Source organism: Acanthopagrus latus, chromosome 19 (assembly GCF_904848185.1).
Source record: "Acanthopagrus latus isolate v.2019 chromosome 19, fAcaLat1.1, whole genome shotgun sequence".
Classification (NCBI taxonomy): Eukaryota; Metazoa; Chordata; class Actinopteri; order Spariformes; family Sparidae; genus Acanthopagrus; species Acanthopagrus latus.
The window spans coordinates 15,404,724-15,425,947 of record NC_051057.1 but is presented as its reverse complement, the minus strand read 5'-3'; the positions used below and the strand labels follow the sequence as shown (position 1 = coordinate 15,425,947).

The following is a 21,224-nucleotide window of genomic DNA, read 5'->3' as shown; positions in this document are numbered from 1 at the left end:
GTGTGATGTTTTTTTCTTATGAATGGTTCTTAATCTGATGTTTTTGTAAACACAGTTATGTGTTATGTTTGTGAAACATAGTATGATAGTATAGCGCACCCTAACCTTTGGGACTCAGCATAGGTTTTTTTTAAAATCTCTTTAACTAGTTTTGTAAACATCAACAACATGGGATTGTATTTTATGGCCAGTGCATCAGTGATTGTTTTACACTGCACTTGGTTAGATGACGTTCACCTTTACCAAATATTTTTTTTTAGCAGTAGCTTCTGTTCTGAGTTAAGCGACAAGAACTTGTTAGTGACTGACATATTGAATATCATCTTGTCAAGAAACATGGTTGCTAACACCTCATTAAACAATAATTTGCTACTGAAGTATTAGAAATCAGATGGCATAGATGCATGGTATTGTTCGCTTTTCTGTTGGTGGACTTTGGACCTGGATAACATGGTGCTGGCACTCTGACCCTTTGTGGCACATTACAGGGAGAGTCCTGGTGTTTTGGATGATGCTATCATTGACTTGAATGGCTAATTCCATCAGCTTTACTTGTTCAGTGGGTTTACAAGTCTTGGGAAAAAAATTGCACAAAGCCTTTTGTGGCTCCAGGGGATAAACTACCTCAGTGATATCACTCAGTGGCTGTACTGCTCTGTGGGTAATGTAGGCACCAGTTTTTGAAAAGCAGTCCGTTAGTCTAGCATTGCACTGCTGTAACAGTGTTGAGTCATGATGAACAGTTCAAAAGCAAATAATCAAGACAATACAGCAGAACCAGAAATGTTGCCTACTGTATCCTGCACATTGGTTTCTTGGTGCCTTCATTACCCACAATGCAACTAAGCCAATTAGGTACATCACCAGAAACAAATTACCACATTTCTTGCAGCTTCCTCAGGAGGCACAAAAGGGTTTATACTACTTTTTCACATATGAGGACCTGTAAAAACACACTAAAGGATAAGTTCACCCAAAAAATTGTATTAAGTCACAATATAACAAGTTCGATTTCCTTTCAGCCAATTTTCCAAAGTCTGCACTACTGATTAACTGATAACTCCACTAAAGTTCACCCAAAAATTCAGTCACTATCTGCTCAGGTGAATAGGAATAGGCAATGACTGAATTTAAATTTTTTAAGAAAATTGACTTAAGATGATTGTTTATGCCCCCTTTTGCTTTAGCTGCTAAGCTAGAACAAAAAAACAAAAACAAAACTTGGGTGCGCACCCTGTTTAAAGTTGGTAAACAAGCTGAACAGTAAGTTGAGAGTGTAAATGACGTCTTTTCAAATCAACTTTGGATCTCAAGGCTAACAGGGTGTTCAATTTTGCCCGCCAAGCTTTACAAAGCTATTTTATGTTATTTTGCATTTGATTTTTTTAAACCTTAAAAACAAGTCCCCCTCTACTTCAGTTGTTCAGCAGAATGCCACAGTGCTGTTTTTCTGTGAATCTCCAGATATGTTTTGTGGACTGCGAAACTCCCCCTGACTTTCCATCTGCATGAGAATGAGTGTGAGTGTGATTTTTCAATTTTATGACGAAATTGTCCTCTAATGTGTTAACGGAATTAATGGGGTTATCTTTTAAATAGTAGTGTAAAATGTGTGATTATATTATCTAATAACATTCTTTGGGTGAAGGAATCCCTTAAAGTGTGGTCAGAGGTTTTCAAATGTGAAAAGGTAGTCTTAACCCTTTTGTGTCTCCAAAGGAAGCTGCACGAAATCTGATAATGTGCATGTAGTGACGTCACTAATTTTGACTAAGTTGCATTGTGGGCCAGGTTTCGAAAGAGAAGAATGTATGGAACATGAAAATCTACATTTCTGGTTCTGCTGTATTGATTTGATCATTTGTTCTTTAACTGTCCGTAGGGGGGCCAACTGCGTTACAAGAGTGAAACCTGTTGCCTACATTACCCATAATGCAGCTTGGCCACCGAGTGAAATCACCGGAATCGTTTTATCAGCGTCCTTATCTAAGACTCGAGAAAGCCTCCCGTTTTGCTGTATCTCTTGAAGCTACCCGGTACCGGCCGCTAGGTGGAGCTGTAAAGTAACGTGTGCCCGGTGCTACACAGGCGCCAGCACCGTGTGGCCTCTGCTCCAGCTCAAACAGAGCCCAGCCCCCCACACGCCAAACCAGCCTGCCTCGGCTCAACAAGGGGAGGGATGCGCGGCTGTTGCTGAAGCTCCTACTCGCGCTGCTGGCGTTTTACCTACGTCGTACTGAAGCAACAGTCACCGGGCAGTTTCTTTGACGTCTTCTGGGATGTTGCCACTACACACGACTGGCCTGTTGAGAAGGTGTTTCCGTAGCTTTCCTTGTACCAGCGTTAGCTAACACAGCTAGGCACAAAGACGTCCAGTCAGCTTCTAGCCGTTGTTAGCTAACGGCAACTAGCTTGCTAACAACACAACCGGTGAGGACGAGCACATCCTTGCGAAGTCATACGCGGGTTAATCTGTGCCGACCCGCTCCGTGGGCTATGTTGGCTGCTTCGTGAGAGAGATTCGCCTGTGACTTGAATCGAGTGGTCGTATTAGCAGTCGACACTCATGTCTAGGACACTTCGAGCAACATATCTGCATTGCTGGGTCGTTGGCTGCATGATCTTCAGCTAGCCACGGCAGAGCGTCGGTCTTGGAGGGATGGTGGCAGTAGCAAAACAAGCTAACTCCGTCTGAGTGCAAGAAGTGAGGAAACACTACAGCCGAGTGGGAGTTTTTGGTTTTGTTTATGTTAATTGCAATTCCGGGGTGGATGACGGGAGGACCGACCTGACAACCCTTGAACGCTGTCGGAGCTGAAACTGGGAATATCGCTAACAGATCGAAGGGATTATTGTTGTGCCTCTAAGTGGATTTCGGCCTCCCGTTCAGGATCGTCGTGGGAACACAGTAAGTGATTTGACATTGAGTGAGCCCACTCCCTCAAAAAAAAAAAAAAGACCCGCTCTCCCCTCGCCGACCTTCATCCTCCGATGCGGAGATTTCAGTAGCACCGGCAACCAAATCCCCCCACGGCGGCCGGAGATGCTGAAGTGTATCCCCCTGTGGCGCTGCAACCGCCACGTCGAGTCGGTGGACAAGCGGCATTGCAGCTTGCAGACAGTCCCTGATGAGGTGTACCGCTACAGTCGCAGCCTGGAAGAGCTTCTCCTCGATGCCAATCAACTCAAAGAGCTACCAAAGGTATGCAGGGTCCATAGCCCAAGAATATCCCCTTTGAGTCAGTCAGAAATGTGTGTCATTATCCTCACTGAAGTGGCACCTGTGTGGGTCTTTCGCTGGGGTTATCTATGCCAAATTCACCTTACCACTACACATTTGCACACAGTCGGTGTTAGATTGGCCCATTTGAAACGCAAAGGTGACGTAAGCAGAAAAATAGCTTGCATGATATCACCTGCTCAGGTACTTCCCTCCTTCCTGCATCTTGGAAATGGGTTGGGTCGTTCTGCCCTGCAGTGTTGAAACAGCATTAGATAATGAAAGCAAAAACAGTCCCCCCAGTTTCAAGCATGCATCTGTTTTGCACATATATCAGTGGATAACAATCAGTGTGCAACTCTGTAAGTGTTCTTGGAAACACCCTGCCACACTAGAAAAAGGAAGTAAAGTGCGAAGATGATTGGGCCAAGGTGGTGGGATGTTTTTGTGTGCAGGCTTCTCTGACTAACCCTGAGCAAAACAGCTGGCACACAACATGTTGCCTGTAGTAATGGCATCAGTGGCCAAGTTGTATTGGATGCAGGGTGGGAAGGCATGCGTGGAATGAATTGCAAGGCTGTCCCCACCCACACTCCCACTATTTGAAACATTACAAAAGTTCTCTGTGCACGGCCAAAGAGTTATTTTAAGGGGAGAACGGTTGTTGTTGGTCTGTATTCCCTGCAGCACTCCAGAGCTGTGGAACAAAGCACTTGCTTGCTCGACTTTCTCCTTGTTTTATTCAGTTCGAGGCATTGTTCATTATTGGGACAAGGCACTGGCTGTGATGGTGATTGAGCAGGGAGTTCATATGAATAGACTGGTTAGTGTTGGACATTGTCAGTCTCTTACGTTTTGTGACTTTGCCTTGGTGGTGAAAGGGACAAGTGGCACATTCAGTAATGATGATTGTTAACAAGTCAAGGTCAACAGAGGCTGTGTTGACAGGAACGCCTGTTACCTTCTGGTAATCAAACAATGGAACTTTTTAGTTCATCTTCCAGCGATAGATGCATCTGTGTTTTTGAACAATCCCTCATGTTTTAGTCTGTAATTATGTTATTTTATGTCATGTTCTTATTTTAGATCAAGCCTCCTGGAGTTTGATTAAAAAAAGATGTCCTTGTGCAGGTTAACTCTTGGGACACAACTTGGTTCTTTTGGCACAGATGGACAAAGAGTTACTCTAAAAAGACGCACAGAGAGCAGTTGCCGAATATTTAACCTGACTTCAGTGTAATTAGGGCCTTTTCTTGGCACAAAACTTCAGGGCTACTTTGCCTGATGAGGCTTACTGCAGACACAGTGTGTTTCCTCCATTTATAGTTCATACCTGTCAAATATTCTCAAGGTACCTGAAGCGTGGCCCCTGAAATACTAAATGACAGATACACCCAAATATTCTGGTGCAGACAGCTAACCGACACGGTCTCTCTGTGTGGCGCTGGCTTCAACCAGGAGACATAAATGCGTGGTGACAGAATGTCTCGTGTGGTCGCGGTGAATGCGTTGCGTGCAGACACAAAGCATATGGGCCCTCTCTGGTCCTCAGAGTCAGCGGGGCTTCAGCGAGGGAGCAGTGTGAGAGGTCAGGCCCATACAGGGTTGGGAACAAGGGCACTCACTGACTGTATGATGAATGGCATTACCATAATGAGCTCATAAACGAGTATGAGTCCGAATGCCTTTATGCATTTGTGCACTCCTTCCAGGTCACAGCGTATTCAAGTCAGAGATGAGTCTGGATGCAGTTGTCAGTCTTTGGCTATTTTTAGATGCAAGTCTAACATCCCGGTTCATTTTTGCTCTTGAGTTCATGCTTCTGCAAAATAACCCAAGAAAATGTGTAGGAATTGTGGCAGGCTTATCGGCTACACCACCATGTACAACACATGTCAGGGATGGAGAATAATAGGCAGAGGCGACACCCTCACATACTGTCACTTGTTTTGAAGGAGGGCTAAACTGTCCTGAGACAGTACAAGTACATTTTGAAACAATCAAGATACGACATAATCAATACCGCCATTCAGTTAATTTCAAACACAGGAGGCTGCTTACTTGTTTTGAATAAATAATGAACTATAAAGCAATAGCGACACATAGAGGTATTTTAGTGTAGTACTGTTAAGGGTGGAAAGGTCTCTAGAATCGTATTGGAAGGGGTTTAACATAGTGAACAGATGGAGATTTAGATGCCCTGACAGTTTCTTAAGTTTGCTGTGACTCACCCCCACCGCACTGCCCACCAATCTTAGATTATGGTCTCTCTGGTAATGATGTTTCCATTTGCCACATCAAGAGCAGTTTTCATTAAAAGAAAAGACACTTGGAATGACCATTTTTCTCTGCTTGTCTCAACTTTTATTTAAGTAGTGATTATAAGACATGATAGAGTGTAAAGTATAACTCTCTATATGGAAGGAGTTTAGAGAACCTGTTAAGTAGGCATCTGGTCAGGAATTCCCCTCATGCCCATACATACTTAGCCCTTAATGCCGCCTTGCTGCTATTCTAATTACACAAACCTAATCTTGGCTCTTTTGTTTTGCTTTAAAGGGTATTTAGTTTGTGATTTTTAATGTAGTTAAACTATGAAGGAGCCATGTCTCATTTTGTTTAAATTTGTTGACCTTCTGTCAGTTGTCGAAGAACTGCAAGTGATAGGCTGGTTGTAATTCCATGTTTCCCTATACTTGTTCTGTGTTTTCAGCAGAGACATTTGCACTAAAAATAACCTGAATTTCTTATTCCCCCTTGACAAACTAGCCCTGCCTCAAAGATCATGTTGAGGAAGAGGGGAATTATCTTTTTAGCCATTCTCAAGTCCCATGACAGGTTACAAAGAAGTCCATTCACTAGTCTGATTGCTCCCTTCTAATATCGAATGTCATGGCTCTTTGTGTTTCTTGTGTGCACTGCAAAGCCCCTGACCTGGCGTACATTAAGCCCACAAGCACATCATGCCACAAATGATCACTTTTAAGACTTGTTGTAGGTCAGTTACACCTGCTGAAAATCAAAAGGAGGTCCAATTATTTGAGGAAGAGCAGGGAACTGATCAAACATATGCACACAACTGGGTATATCTACTTCTTGTCTCTGCTTTTCCACTGTTGAAATAGGGAACAAATCCCTTGTGGGTGTGCCCGTCAGACTTTGCAAAACAGGTTTTAAGCATGTTGCTCCCAGTATTCTTGCCTAATAGGACCTCCTGGCTACACTTGATATGTTACAATACATATATCCTGCCACAGCCAGAAATATGAGAACAGTTGCATTAAATAATTGGGCTGTGATGAACTCTATAACTGCAATCGTCGACATGTTCAAGATGACGACTAACTGAAGGTCAGGTGTTGACTGAAAAGGGAAAATTCTACAGGTAGATATTTTGTTGTATACATTAAAGGGGAAGTATATGTGCATGATAAATAGGAAGGATGACAATGTGATCTTTTTAATCCTCAGCTGTCACCAGTTCCCTCTCTGTGTGTGCGCTAACAGATCTGTGGCTAAAGGGCAGATTGGGGCTCCGCTCGGCCGTGTAAATGCCCCTCAGTACCTCAGTTTTGACCCCCTCTGCATACACGCCAGAGTGCCTCCATGTGCGCTTCCTCTGGGGTTTGCGTTTCTGCCATCGAGTCTTTTGGAGCACATAAATGCACCGATAAAAATCTTGAGCGCTTTTCTCTCAAGTCCCCTGTGCATGTTCAGCTTCAGGTCATGAGGAAGCCCAAATGAGGCCCCTTCACTCAGCTGTTGCAGATTGTGAATTGGTTTGCCATTGTATACCCACACTTGAATTGTCATGTGTTTAATTTTATGTGCCCTTGTTTTCTAAAGAAGACAGAAAATAGCTCACTCTAATTGGGAATGAATGATGCTCCACCCATCTACTGTATAATTTCTGATTAAGGTGTGAGAGAAATTCAGCCAGACCAAAAGTTCACTGCGAGAAGCTTGGTTTTTAAAATGTAGGACATGTACACTTCACACTGTCCTTGCAGTTCTGCAATCCCTCTCCCCTCTCTGAGTTTCCACTTAACTCTACAGGAGAGCCCTGGTTTGTCTCTCCCCAGTGACGGGCTGAACTAAGCTAGGCCCAAAGATAAATTACACCTGCCACTGGCCTCTCTGCGGTACAACCACATCGTTCCTCTGGCTCAGCTCTTTCTTACTTTTCTGCACTTTTCTTTCCTGCTTTGGTCAAACTGGTGAAGCCACAGTCTCTATTGTTCAGAAAGTATAAATGGAACTTAAGAATGATTTGTCGTGTGATTGTTTTGTTTTTGTGGCTCAAGCCAGACTATATGATTTCCTCAATTTGAGGCTGTTTTGACCCTCCCCCCACCCTGATTGTAAAGAACTAGATCCGTGAGAAAAAACAGGAATAGAGGTTTATAGAAAAACGTTTGTAATCCCCCTTCCCCCCCCAAAAACAGGATCGGGCTGCATCACAGCCTGAAAAGTGAAACAAGAACTGTTGAGGCTGTGAAGAAACAGCAATGTGAGAGATCTGAGATTCTTTTTGATGCAAGAGCACATTCAGCAGGTTTCTTTGTCTGAGCTGATGACCAGCTGGTCTCACATCCTGCCTGCCCCCCTCCCCCAATCTGGTGGGACAGAGGGGCAATGGGAGGTGTGTGTGCGTGTGTGAGAGTGAGTATGTAGTGGTGGTGGGGGTGGTGTATTTTATTCCGGAGATGGATTAACAGGAGAAGGCGGGGCTCCGGCACTACAGTGGAGGAAGTGATCGAGGAGCTGAGCTCCACTGATCCACAGTCCTCTGGGACTCCTGGTGTTGCGACCATCCATCCATCCATGAACAGTAGGGTCTGGGCTGACATGCAGTGTCAGGTGGGGAAGAAGCAGCCAGAGAAGTGGTCACAGAGCTAACAGCTGGTTCCTTGGAGACTCCTGTATGGTGAAGATGAATCGTCTGCTTTGCTCTGTCTGACAGCAAATACACACCCACCCTCCCTCCTTCCATCCCTTTCACTTTGAGAAATCATGCATTCCTCCTGGGAAATGGCAACAATGTTAACTGGGTAAAGGCAGGCCCACATTACAAAATACACTTTCGCTGAAGAAGCCCTGACACACCAGACCGACGGCTAATATCAGGGTTGTTTGTGAGCATCTTTGGTCCCAGTCGTTGCAGTGTGTCCTGCCCTGTTGGCAATAGCCAGCTTCTCTTTTTGAAGGTACGAGCTATTTTACTGTTGGCTGTATTCTTGGCGGTGAGTTCAAGTACAGTTTTTTGCAATAAACATGCAATGTGAGGTGGCGCAACAGTCTGCTGTTGGTGCAGCTAGTTCTTTGATGATGTTTGTTTGTCATGTCTGGGCCCTAAGGCATGCATATGCCACTGACCTAATTTTTATGGTCAGTATAGAAATGCATTTTTTTGCCCCTGAATGCATCCTTTCTACCATAGATCCATAACAGTTTTAAGTTTGTATTTTTTGTATTTTTCAATATATTTCTCAAAATGCCAAATAAACGTAGAGACGTAAGATTTCTGCTTGTGTTTCTTGTCATATTATTGTAAAAGGAATACCTTTCGGGTGGTAGACTGTTAATAAGACAAAACAAGCAATTTGAAAGGCTCAGGCACCCAGTTTGAGAACTTTAGATGGGCATTCTCACTAAATGAGCAATTACAAGTAGAAGTTGGCAGATTAATCAGTAATCGCTGGTTGCAAGCCTACATAAGATAGATAAACACCCCCCTACAGCGCACACTCCTATTATTATTATGTTGATAGTTCCACCCTGTTTGCTCTGTTGACTTTGGGCACAGTAGCATTTCCTGTACAGGCTTTGGCTGTCATGTGACAAGCATCCAGTCATGCTCTGCAGTGTGATTTGAACACCCCGGCCTTGGTCAAAGGCCTCAAAGGTAAACAAGGAGGCAAACTCCAGTGAATAATTGATGGCTATGGTGGTGCTGGTGGCAGCTGTTTGCGATAGGGGAGCGTCTGTGACTGGGCTGCATGCCCTGCTGGAGCACTGTGATAGGATGGGAGCTCTGTTAGCAACAGGCATTAAGTACACACAGACAAGATGTGCAAGGTGACGGCATTTTCTCTTTTTTTGCCCCACTGTATTTTTGTGTTGATTCCATTCTCTCAGCAGCCAGTGTTTAGAAAACTCATGCGTAAAGGGCAGTGTCCAGGGTGTGGTGCGCCTTAATCCTCACTCATAAACTAAAATGCAAAGCAAGAACAAAACTTCATTGAGTGTCTCATAGGCAAAGTTGTTGGTGGCCACTTTTAATTCTCCTGTCGGTATTGAGCTGCAAATTCAGAGAATTCCTCCTTAGTTGAGCAAAATCAACTTTGTTTTAAGTCACATAATTTTAGGGCTGCAGAGTAGATTGTGATGTAGATAAATTGTTAGATTAATAAAATGCCAGGAAATAATGAAAAGATGTCAGTTAATTGATATGAAATATCACATTTTTTATGCAATAAGAAAAGTAGTAGAATAGACCTTTATAATATGATAAAAATAATAAAAAATCAAATCATATGGCATCATTTAGATGGCATTAGAGAAACTGCAATTGTGATATGATTACTGCTATGATTACTGATGCTGTTTTGTCATACATTTGACTTTTTTCAAAAACTTGAAGCTTCTGCGGTTTGGATTTTACTAGTGGAAACAAGGGAATGAATATTGTATGTAACACTAGATACAAAAATCAGTTGCAAAACTCCTGATCTTCTTTGTACTCAGAACTACACAACATAACAGGATATGTCCTGAAAATACATACACATTTGTTAGCTCTCTGACTTTGTATAAGACAGACAAACCAGATCAACCAGTTGTAATTGCCTAGTAAGAAGTTGTTTTTCTCAAATCCTGTTAGCATTGCAGTGTGTCTTCATCTTGTGCCAAATGTTTATTCTGCTTGCGTAAACTTTCAACTGGTTATTTAGGCCACAGACTCAAAAAGGGACCGCCGTCGTCATGTTTGGAGTGGTTAAATTCAGCAATGACATTTTCTTTGGGGATAGGAAGCCGTTTCTGAACCTTTGGATCATACGGGAGCTCTGGAGCTCCACTCTCAGTCACACAAATGGCCCTTTGAGGTTAATCTGTCCAGGGTGCTGATGTCGCTGTGGGTGGAAAAGGTCACCCAGGATGGCATTAAAACCAACCACAAACAAATGCTGCCCTTTATCTGCTGGCCACACACGACCATTGAAGGCCTCTATCTATCACACTGAAACCTGATAGCCCTTAAATCTTCCGCCTGGTGCACTTTCTTTACCACTGGACGGTTCACCGTCTCTCACCTTCAGCTCTATTATCTCCATCCAATTTAGTGTTTACAGTAGAAGCCATGTTTACCACTTAAAAGCTGTTTTAACATGTCTTCAACAGAAGAAGTGGATTCGAATTTAATCAATTAGCAACCGCTTAATCACCTCAACAGCTACCACAACAGAGCCGCTCTGTGTTTTGAAACAGGTGGCTGGTTCAGAGGGACTTTCTGTTTGGGCTCGTCCTGGTGGGAGAGTTGCTACAGGCAGCATACAATGCCGTAGGGTTGTTTTTTTTCTGTGGGGCAACTCAGGCATTCAGTCAGCATCTAGGTCTGGGCCGGTCTTGGTTGTTGACGCCCGTGTTTTTCTTGTTGATTCCTTTTTGTTGGGAGCGTCTCTGCAAGCAGGAAGTGGGAATAATCAAGTGAGTTGTGGAATGCCCTGTTTTTGTGAGACCATCTCCATTCTGGACATTGTTTTGTAGGGAATTGAGGGAACTTTAAGTCAGAGCATAAAAACAGAAGATTTGAGAAAAATCAGCTTATGTTGTATTGTTGTTTACTCCACTGACCCTCCCCGCTTCCTAACACAGCAGAGTTTCTGTTCTGCTCTGTGCCCCTCCTTCTCTCTCTTATACTCACCCAGACACTCAGTGTCTTGGACTGATAAAGTTTATGATAGGTGATGTAAAGCACCTTGTTTCTTTGTAATCTCACAAGATGTGGCACAAACCCGTGAAGGAATGTTAAGCTCAAGAGTCATGATAAAGGAGTCCAGTACCACTCTTGTGACTGCAGCAGTGTTTACCGCTGCGATGGCCGTGTCTGCACCACTTGAATACTCTTCACTTGACTTGCTATCTCGTTGCCTGTCATCTGCAGGGCTCCAGAGTGCAAGCATTTGGTTCCATTTGGGGAATATTTTTTCCCAGCCCAGCCAGTTTTGATTGACGATTGTCTCTAAACTACTGTGGATTGCATTTCTGAATAGCAGAAATGTTTTGCACTCCATTGAAAACTGCCATCTCTCTGGTTTTCAACTTTGTAATTTCTAAAACTGAATTAAATCCTAAATAATGTTGTACTGCACAAAAATGCAAACTTCCTGATCATTACTAATGTTATCATTGACTGAAAAATAATTTACAACTTATCTAATTGCTACGTTGTCTACTTCCCTCTGTATTGACCACTCTATTGATTTAGCCAACCATTAGCAGTTATCACTGATTTACCATTTATGGAAAAAAAAATTCTTTTTCTTTCTGTGCCAGGAAACTACTATGTTGTATTTGATAATGATGTCTATTTACTGCATACACTGGATTCTACTGAAGGTATATCTTCAGCTGCAGTGTCTCTAGTAACCATGGTCTTATCGGGTTGCTTTAGTCCACATGTTAACTCCACCGACACTCATTTAATATCCAAGGGTTTTATTCAGCTGTTGTACTTGTCTTGATAACAAATCTCAGCACCCTTACTTCACATGATGTTAAGTGTAATGTCCTTTTAAAGATAGAAAGGGAGAAGTTGTTTTTATAGTAGAGGGTGTCAGCATCTTGCTTTAATATATTGTCTTCTGGGTTCTGTGCATATCAATTCTACACTTTTGCTTATCCGTATATATATCAAATCACAGATATAATACGTCATTTAACACAGTGATTTGATGCAAAGATAGAAATCTGAAGCATGATATCCAAACACAGCTCCAAAGATTAAAAGTAGTGATAGTTATATTAGTCATCTCAATATTGCTCAAGGTATTTCGGCCATTTACCAGCAGTCCTGCTATAATCACAAACTGACAGATATGAATGAAATCCGGAGTTATTCCCCCCCGAAGCAACACAGCTGCATCAAAGTAGAGAGAAACTATTGGGGCAGGATATGAATTGCATGAGGGAGTCTACAGGCCAATATTTTGTTGCTGCTCCTAAAAATGAAAGTGGGTCAGGGCCACCTGTGAAGACGACGTCTATAGCTCTGATTTGGGACTATGCTTTTAGAATTAAACAATGATCCACAGTCATGGATGGTTAATTGGTTGCTGAGCAAACACAATGTAATGCAAGTTGAATGTGTGGGTTGTACCACATGACCAGTTTGAGGTTTCTAATAGAGGTGCTGATGGCTGAATGTTTGTGTGTATTGCAGAGAGAATAGATGAGAGAGGTCAATAGAAAACACAGCAGGGATCTGCAACAAAGCAGTGCACACGCATGTATGCGTCATGCTCATGCCAGCGATGAATAACAAACAAAGCGTTAACAAGTCCGTAGGAAAGAAGATGGCAGCAGTTCGTGTCCGCTGTGGCTGCGTGTGTGCGCGCACATCAGCGTGTCTGTCAGTCGGCCCCCCCCAAGCATATCTATTCATCTCCAGTGCAGCAAGAATGCCCTGATTTTCTACACGGCATTCATTTTTTCATGTGAATATGTTTTGGTCTAAGCACTTAACCCTTTCTTTGCTTCTTCTTGTGTTGATATCTTTGCATTTTAGACCAGTTGACACAGTCTCAACAGAACAGTCAAATCTGATGACTGACTCAGCAAGTGCTGACAGTTAGGGCATTGTTTAGACTAAAAGGTCGGTTATTTTAACTCGAGGAAATTCAGCAATTCACAATGCAGCTCTTTGTGTTCATTCTCCCTCTAGGGAACTTTCTAATAATATTTCTTCCATTACAAAACCATATAGGTTCCAGAAAATATAAATCTTTTGAGTTAAGGATACTGGATAATGTTACTCCTGTTTTGATTAAAATTGAATGTGATAAGTGGCATTTTAAACAACCTCGCTTCAACCTTTCCTAAATAATGGTTTTGCGTACGACTGAAACGTTCAAGACATGGCGACAGGCTTGGTGTGCTCTGTGTAATTAACTCAGCATAGCTGTGTTTGCACTGCAGCACGTGACATCCGAGGAAACGCAGGCATGCCTGGAATCTCCAGGAGTTTGCCCTGCCCTCTGGAAGCTGCACTGACTCTTCTCACTCGCGCTCACACACACACTTGAACTCTGCTCATTTCACATTCCTGTTGGTGAAGCCCACACACAGGCATGACACATAGACAAACGCTACATGCATGCATGATACACATCTTGTTTCAGTTGAATTCTCAAGCTAATTGACGTTAATTTCAGTCTCCCTTTGTTAAATATGAGTGTCTGCTCATTCTAGCTGTGCACTAATTAAGCTAGCCCATGAACTTCTGGGACTTCAGATGCAAATGGGAATACTGGGAAGGAGCTGAACAAATGTAGAATACACAATGGCACTTCTCAGTCAGCTTCATGTGTAATTTAATCATATTTGGTCACGTCTTGTTGGGTAATTTGAACTAATTTAGCAGACACTGGCAATGTCTTATTGATGTTCTGGCAAAAACTAAAAGTGCTTTCAGATGGGCTGGGCTGATGCACAGTACAGTAATCATGGAGCAGCTCATGACACGCTGCCCATGCTAACAACGGTATCAAGGCACTGCGATTACGCGATAATCAATCAGCAATCACTTTACGATACATCACAATATTTGTGTATCTGAAGAACACAAAATCCCCCTCTTTGACAGATTTTTTGAAACAATTTCCAAAAAATGGGCGTTAGGTCTTTACTCAGTGTTTTTTTTTTTTTTTTTTAAGACACATTGCTGCAACTTGTTCACTGCCAGTTCTGGAGTTAACAGGTCAAAAGGACAGAGACAACCTTTGCCTCACTTGATTTAATTTGTTTAATTTGTGTAAATTAAGACGTTTGTGAAAGACAGACGTTTACAGTACAAGGAGTTGTGAAGTAGGGACTGGAAAACAGGGTAAGTGGAATCTGTTTAGAGCATCTTCAAGTTTTCATGTTGCACCACTGCCTTAGTGTATTATAATAACAACAACAATGATAGACAATTGTTTTGCTATAGGAAGCAATACGGTCTACAGACTGTTGGTTATCACTTTAGGTAGCAAGAAAGCAAGATTTAACAACAAAATGTTGCAGGACAGAGATGCCAAAAATATGGTGAGAAACCGTGTTATCATTACATAATATACCTTTAGTGTCTTACTCAATGTGTTGGCCATATTTCTGGGCTTACAGCACAGATGTTTGCCAGAATAACATGCATAGACTTCTGCTCCACTGTGTTATGCAAATTTTCGCCCCTAAGTTGGAAATTGTAAAACGTGTGCAAGCACGTTTCTGCCTCTCTCTTTCTCTTTTTCTTTAAATTATTTCCACTCGAAAAGCTTCAATAAGACAAATTATATAAGAGTTTGGATGCTGGAATTCAAGTGCACAACTCCTCCTCTTTTGTAGTTACCAACCTTTGCATGATCTATGTGTGTGTTCTAAACGTTTTGGCTTTCACACCTGCACAGTTCTTCACCATAGCATTTTAACAGACTGTCCCTTCATCAGCTGCAATTTCTAACCATTTGTACCTCATGTCTTTTCAGCAGAATGTTTTTCCTATTGTCTACAACCAAGACCGAACCAGATTCCACACATCCAATCACTTTTATTTCATTTAGCACTTCTATTAGGAAACATTTTCAGACTGCTTGGACAGGCTGCAGGATGTGTATTGTCACATGTTAGTCTGTGAGCAGCGATCGTGTGTGTGTGACATTTGCTGCAGCTCAGCAGTTTAACAGTTCTTTTGAGCACAGGAACATGTCAAGTAAGGTCAAGGACAAGTGCAGATTGAGTGTCAATGTACCATGTGTGGTTGGACTCGGCCACCTCATATTGCCATGAACGTGGCATGCTGGCAAAGGTACAAAATGTGCTATCAGGGCTCAGAAGTACAGTGTGATTCTCTTCATGTGCATCATCAGGTTCCCCCATAGTGTATTTTTAGACCTGCTATCACAGACCAGGTTCATGACGTCGGGTGTGTAGAAGAGCAATGTTTCAGACAGCCATGGGGGGATCAGCATGAGCTTGCCTGTGGGCTTAGGGCTTGTGTTTTGGTTGTTCCTGACGTTGATCCTCTCTGGAGTCGTGTGGGAGGGGTGTGCAGACTACTCTGTAATTATGCTGTCTCCGTGACATATTAATGGGGTTTGGCTTGTAATCATAGGTAATGGTACCAGTGTCTTATATGGATGATAATCGTATGTGCCAAGTGTTGAGCACTCTTCTGGCCCAGAGTTTACTGAAATGATTAAATACATTTAACAGACATAAAGCCAGATTACATCACTGTAATCATTCCACTTGTGACAATACAGTGCATACATTCACATACTGCTTTGAGCAGACAGTAAGCGTGTCTGAATCAAGCGATGCTCAGTTTTCTTTTCGTCGTCAGTCGAGCGTCACCAGGGAGGTTTCTGCTTCCTTGTTCCCTTGGCAGATTCATTGAACAAATGCCTGTCTCCAAGGTAATGGATCTCCCAGGGCCAGTAGTTTGCCTGATGTGGGGGTGCGTTTACCTTGTGTTGTCAGGCAGATGCACCAGATGGGCTGGGGCTTTCCTGTCACTGCACACCTACTGTACCTTCAGCGTGTACACAGAGGCCCTGTCGATCGCTGTTCCAAATCTACTTGCAACACCACAACCTTGGCCTCTGCCCGAGTCGAACACGTCGTACAGAAGCAGAGAAGAAGAGCAGAACTGCTTGTCTCAAAGCTACACTTTGTCCTTGGACTGTGAAAAAGCTACAGCAGGCGGGCACGGATACTTTATAGCAACACCTAAAGTGGAGCAGTTATTTCTCCACAGGGTAGATAAGTGAACTACATAGAGCTGACTTTGTCCTGCTCTTGTGGACCACTTTCTGAAATTTGTGTGTTTTTGCTTCTCTGCTCTTTCAGTCTGTACTAACACTACAGAGTTCAACATGTACGATACTGTGCAAACAAGCTGCAGCCTGTTAACTAAATTATCTGTATTTGATTTTGCTGTTTTGTAGCTTACAACTTGGATATTTTGACCTTTTTAATTTTTGTACTCAAACAGTGGGAGTCCTTCTGTAATCCAGATTTGTTGGATGCAGGCAAAACTGACAGATGTTTGTCAGCACATGTGTATGCAACTCACGGCCAGCTGTCGATGTCACATGATAGGGTTACTTTAATTCTGACCTGATTGCGCTGTGAAATTATAGGAAGGTCTGACTTAAATTTATACTCTTGTCATGTTTACCGGTAGTTAATTTGACAGCAGGAGGTTCATTTTAAAATTGGTTCTTCTGGATTGACTGGAGTGTATTTTGCATAGCCAGTGAATTTAATCTTAGTTTAACTGAGTTTCACTTATTTTGGTAGATGCGGTGATATTGGTAGCTGGTTATACCAATTGATTTACTGAACATAGAATTTTGTTTTTTCAGACAGCATGTTTCAAGCTCCAAAATCCATCACTTTAGTGCAATCTAATGGTAATTCGTCATGAAAGGAAAACTTCACAGAGAGATTGAGAGAAGGAGAAGAAGTCAGTGAAGTTTCATAATCAACAAGACATTTCTGGAGCCTCTCCGAAGAACAGTATTGCAGCATTCCCCCAAAAAACTAAAATAGATGGGTACTTGTTTTAAAATGTAAAACAACAACAATAAGATTAAGAAATACCTTATTTAAACCCTAAATCTGCGGTCAAGCTCATGCACCCACTTCAGACAGAGTGTGCTCTAACTGAGTCTCTCAGCAGCTACATTTTGTCTCAAAAAGGGGTCGATTTTGGATGCTGAGCTTATGGAGACTTGGAAAACTAACTTTTTTCATATCAAGTTCCCATCTTTTTAGTTATTTACTATAAAACTGTTTTAATGCAAAGCTCCAGAAATTTTTTTCTGGACTATGAAGCTTCACCTAACTTTCCATCAGCCTGGGCATGAGACAGTAATGACTGAAATCTATGTCTGTCTTTCATTTTTGGCATCAGACTCTTTTGTCATTCAGACAGCAGCATCTTGAAGGGAAGCTCTGACAGATTTTCTGTGAATAATGATCACACTATGTATCAGAACCTGGCAGAATTAAATCTAGGCTATTTGTTGTAAAAAAAATCTCTCAATGTTGGTAATATATTAACATGGCACAGGGAAAACTAATGAAGCTACGGCTGTCTTTTTCCCTGTCCGTTTCAAACGGTCAGGAAACATTCCTGAGAGAGAATCATAAAGGCAGAGATCTGTGTGAAGCCCGCTACAAGAGGGTGAATGCCGAGACCATTGCTGGAAAATGATAGACGCTGAGCCACATGATCCTGTGAGGGAGGCCACAACCTGGACACATACAAAGCATCAATTGTACTGAGGCTGTTAGTGCACTCACAACACTCAAAGGCACTTTCAGTCAAATTTTTTAAGGTTTAATACGTGACAGCCTCCCCGTAGTAATCATGAAGAGGAGTTTAGATAGCATTTTTTTGCTTTCTTTACAGTTTTCCGACAATTTGCTACACAGCACAAGTGGTATAGATGAGATAGCAAGCGCGGATCAGATCCTCTATTCTGCCTCAAAGTGTTGATATGTAAGCCAGAGTTAAGTGTTTTATCTTGACAAGCACCTCAGCACCATCTTTGTGTATACAGTACATATCCTTCACACAGTCTGTAGTACTCCTCTTTCCGTTGCTCGTGTTTGATCATGTTATGTGTTGACAGTATACCAACTACCCAGAAAATTACTTGTATATACAACGACTGGTCCACCAGTGCCAGAGCGTAGCCATGTCTGTCCCCTGCTGCAGAGCCTCACTATGGGACAAACGGAGAGCTGGCATGCATACAGGCAGCACATACCGGATCTGGCCCATCCAGGAAAGCGCCAAACGGCCTCTGTGGACTATAAACAATAGGGCTCCTGGTTTTGTGTCATGTTTGTGGGAACACAGAAAGAGAATGAAGAGAGAATTTGATGAAATCCGGTGGTGGAGTTGGAGGGCCTCCTCTACAGTTGCTGGTGTCCCTGTGAACTCATTCATTCCTGCTGTGTGAGAGCATAGCTGGGGAATCTCAGGCCAGTAGTTCAACTAAACAGTAAAGTCTGAATGGGAGCAGTGGTGCTTGCTTGACCATAAATATTTCAGCAAAAACAAAACCTGAGGTCCAACCCTTTATGCTCACTGTGTGGTCATTGCTCCTCAGACACCTGTAGGCACAGTCGTTATTCACATTTCCAGGCAGTGATGGTGTTTATTATTCTGCAGCCTCTTTGGACAGAGTCCTATTATCTTTGGTTCATCACTGAATATACACACACACACAAAACATGGCTGCTTAAGTTGTTTTATTGTTTCCTGCTTCCTGTAATGTAGAATAGTGTTGTCAATAACAGTCTATTGATTTTATTTGCTAAGTGTTGTGTGTTTTAGTCGGGAGGAAGATGGGCCTTATGAAACCTGAAACTGAAGCAAACTGCAGGCAGGTGTAAGAGCTCTGAAAAGGTCAAGTTCAGTGCTTTCAGCCAGGCTGCTGCTTTGAATTTGGTTTGGATTGCAAATCTGCACAGGGACTCAGTGCTAACACCCTTTTCTCCCTCCACCTGTGTGTTTGTGTTCCTTAGGTTGTTGCACATGTCCCAGGACCGGCGGTGCAAGCTTTTCCACCACTGCGATGGTTTTAGTAACCAATGCGGTGATTAGCCCACCAGTAGTGCGACAGTGGAGGGATTACACAGCTATTTTTAAAATGCTTTTTTTGGTTTCTTAATCCTTCTGACAGCAAATTGATTAGCTCTACTTTGTGGTCAACAAAACTTTTAAGGATATCATTTAGGCATTTTTCAGTTTTCTTTTTTCCCCACATTTATTGACAACTAATTGATTAATCGAGATAGAAATCAACAGATTAATGGACAATATAGATACCTGTTTTCAGTAGGGATGCAAATTTTAAGCAGTTGATAGTTAGCTGCCTTAATCAACTATCAGTTGATTGTTGATATATGAAATTAGTGGGCTTTTATCCATTAGAAAACTGTTTAAACCACTGCCAGTATTTACTCTCGGTGCAAAATCGGAATAGGCTACTTTGAAGTTAAAGGAAGAGATAAAATAAATACCAAGTTACATTAATGATAAACTAAATTACACAGAATAATTACATATTGTTCAATTGGAAGTCCCGCCTGTTGCTATTCAAAAACTGGCCCAACAAAGCCAAAACAGAAATGAGGCTACCAAGTTCGTCCCTAGTTCGTTGCAGCCCTATCCCATGTTCATGTCTCACAGAGGCCTTGTTTGAGTCGAGGAGCCGTACAATGCCATTTCCACCTGTTCCCTCTCAGTCTTCCCCCTTCAGCCCTCTGAGGTCTACATCAACAGACACAAGTGTGATATAGGCTTTCTATTTATTTTACATCATATTTACAGCTGTCAGAAAGGAATCTATAAGCTCGACATTCCATTTGGCACATTTGGCTTCATTCAGTAACTGCTGAAACATAATAGCATTGTGTCAAATCAGCACAGAAGGCAAAAGGGGGGAAAGCCCATGTTGTCACTGTGGTTGTTTATTAACCGTGTTGATAGTTTGGTGTTCTGTATTTTCAGTTTGTAGTTTGAAGTCTTCATAATGGGCTACATTGTCACTATTTCAGTCCCTAAATTGAAGGTTCCCTCTTTTCCCTAACAGTTCTTGTTTTCCTCAACAAAAATCTTCACCATGTTTATCCAAAGTAGGATGCTGTAAAGCCGCCAGCATATACAAGAGCCCTCTCATACACACAATCATAAACACACACACATAAACTGTGTACATGTGCAGCCCGGGGCCGTAAGCCCTTCAGCTAGGACCTTCCATCCAGTCCTCACTGACTGTGTCCTGACTCATGCTCATTAAAGAAAACATGCTACAAGCTACTATTTATATGCCAGCGTGTTTGTAGTTGCCCTTAGGAATACAAGTGTGTCCTTACTTGATCGGCTTTGTTTAAACAATTTAAATGGGGTCATGTGCTGAAAACTCAAGATGGAGCATGCATTGAGAGATTATGAACTAGTTTGACAAAATGCTGCTTGCTACTTTTTGTTATAAAGGCTTGTTACTTGTTGTAACAAGTAATGTAACACATTCGTTTTAACTGTTCTAATGTGTTTTTCTCCTGCTTCTTTAAAAGCAGTATGCAGCCACCTTCACATGTGCGAGTGCAGTTGTATTTTGTCAGTGTGCAGGTGTAATTCAGCTAGCAAGATGGCCTGAGAATAGAGGGCAGCTTCTGGTTCATTAGTCTTGTACTGTAGGCTGTTTGAGCCTTTGTTTTATCGTCTTAATAGAGGCAGCTGCTAAAACTGTATGTCAGCTAAGTATGCAGCCAAACGATTGCACAGCCTCTACCCTTTGTTACCAAACTGTTATTGTTTTTATTGTTGGATACTTGTTTTATCTCCCTCCAATATCTCTTCCTTAGAGCTGGGTTTAGCTCCTACAGCTTAAAAACTTCAGATGTGTGGTGTCAGACTCAGACGTTGCTTGGCCTGACTTTCGGCTGTGTTTTCTCTCTGCACAGATCAAAGTCAACAGGACAGGTGTAAGTAGATGGGAGTTAGCTTGGCTGTCAGTCATACTGGCTTCACCACGCCCTTCTTTGTGTGTGGCCTATTGAGGGACTGGAGCCAGATAAGAATAGTCACGGCCGATAGTGCCACTTACGTGAAACACTAACATATAAACACAGTGTGCTTTAGATTGGAGAGTGTGTGGGAGACGGTGGGTGAGGGCAGAGGAAGTGGGATGTAGCTTTATAGTCGTGTGTGTGTGTGTGTGTGTGT

General features: G+C 42.4%; 1 protein-coding gene across 10 annotated transcripts in view; it reads left to right on the top strand.

Moving 5' to 3' along the window:
• Positions 1–1,846: 1,846 nt before the first annotated feature.
• The window catches only part of scrib (scribble planar cell polarity protein), a 65,454-nt gene continuing 46,076 nt past the window's right edge, over positions 1,847–21,224 (top strand). For 5 of the 10 annotated variants that reach the window (XM_037079227.1, XM_037079226.1, XM_037079225.1 and 2 more), the window contains exon 1: positions 1,864–3,202. In XM_037079227.1, coding sequence (XP_036935122.1) covers positions 3,044–3,202 — 159 coding nt within the window. In that variant the 5' untranslated portion in view covers positions 1,864–3,043. Of the gene's footprint in view, positions 3,203–21,224 lie in introns of all 10 variants that reach the window. The other 5 variants (XM_037079234.1, XM_037079228.1, XM_037079233.1 and 2 more) reach the window with 4 other exon arrangements.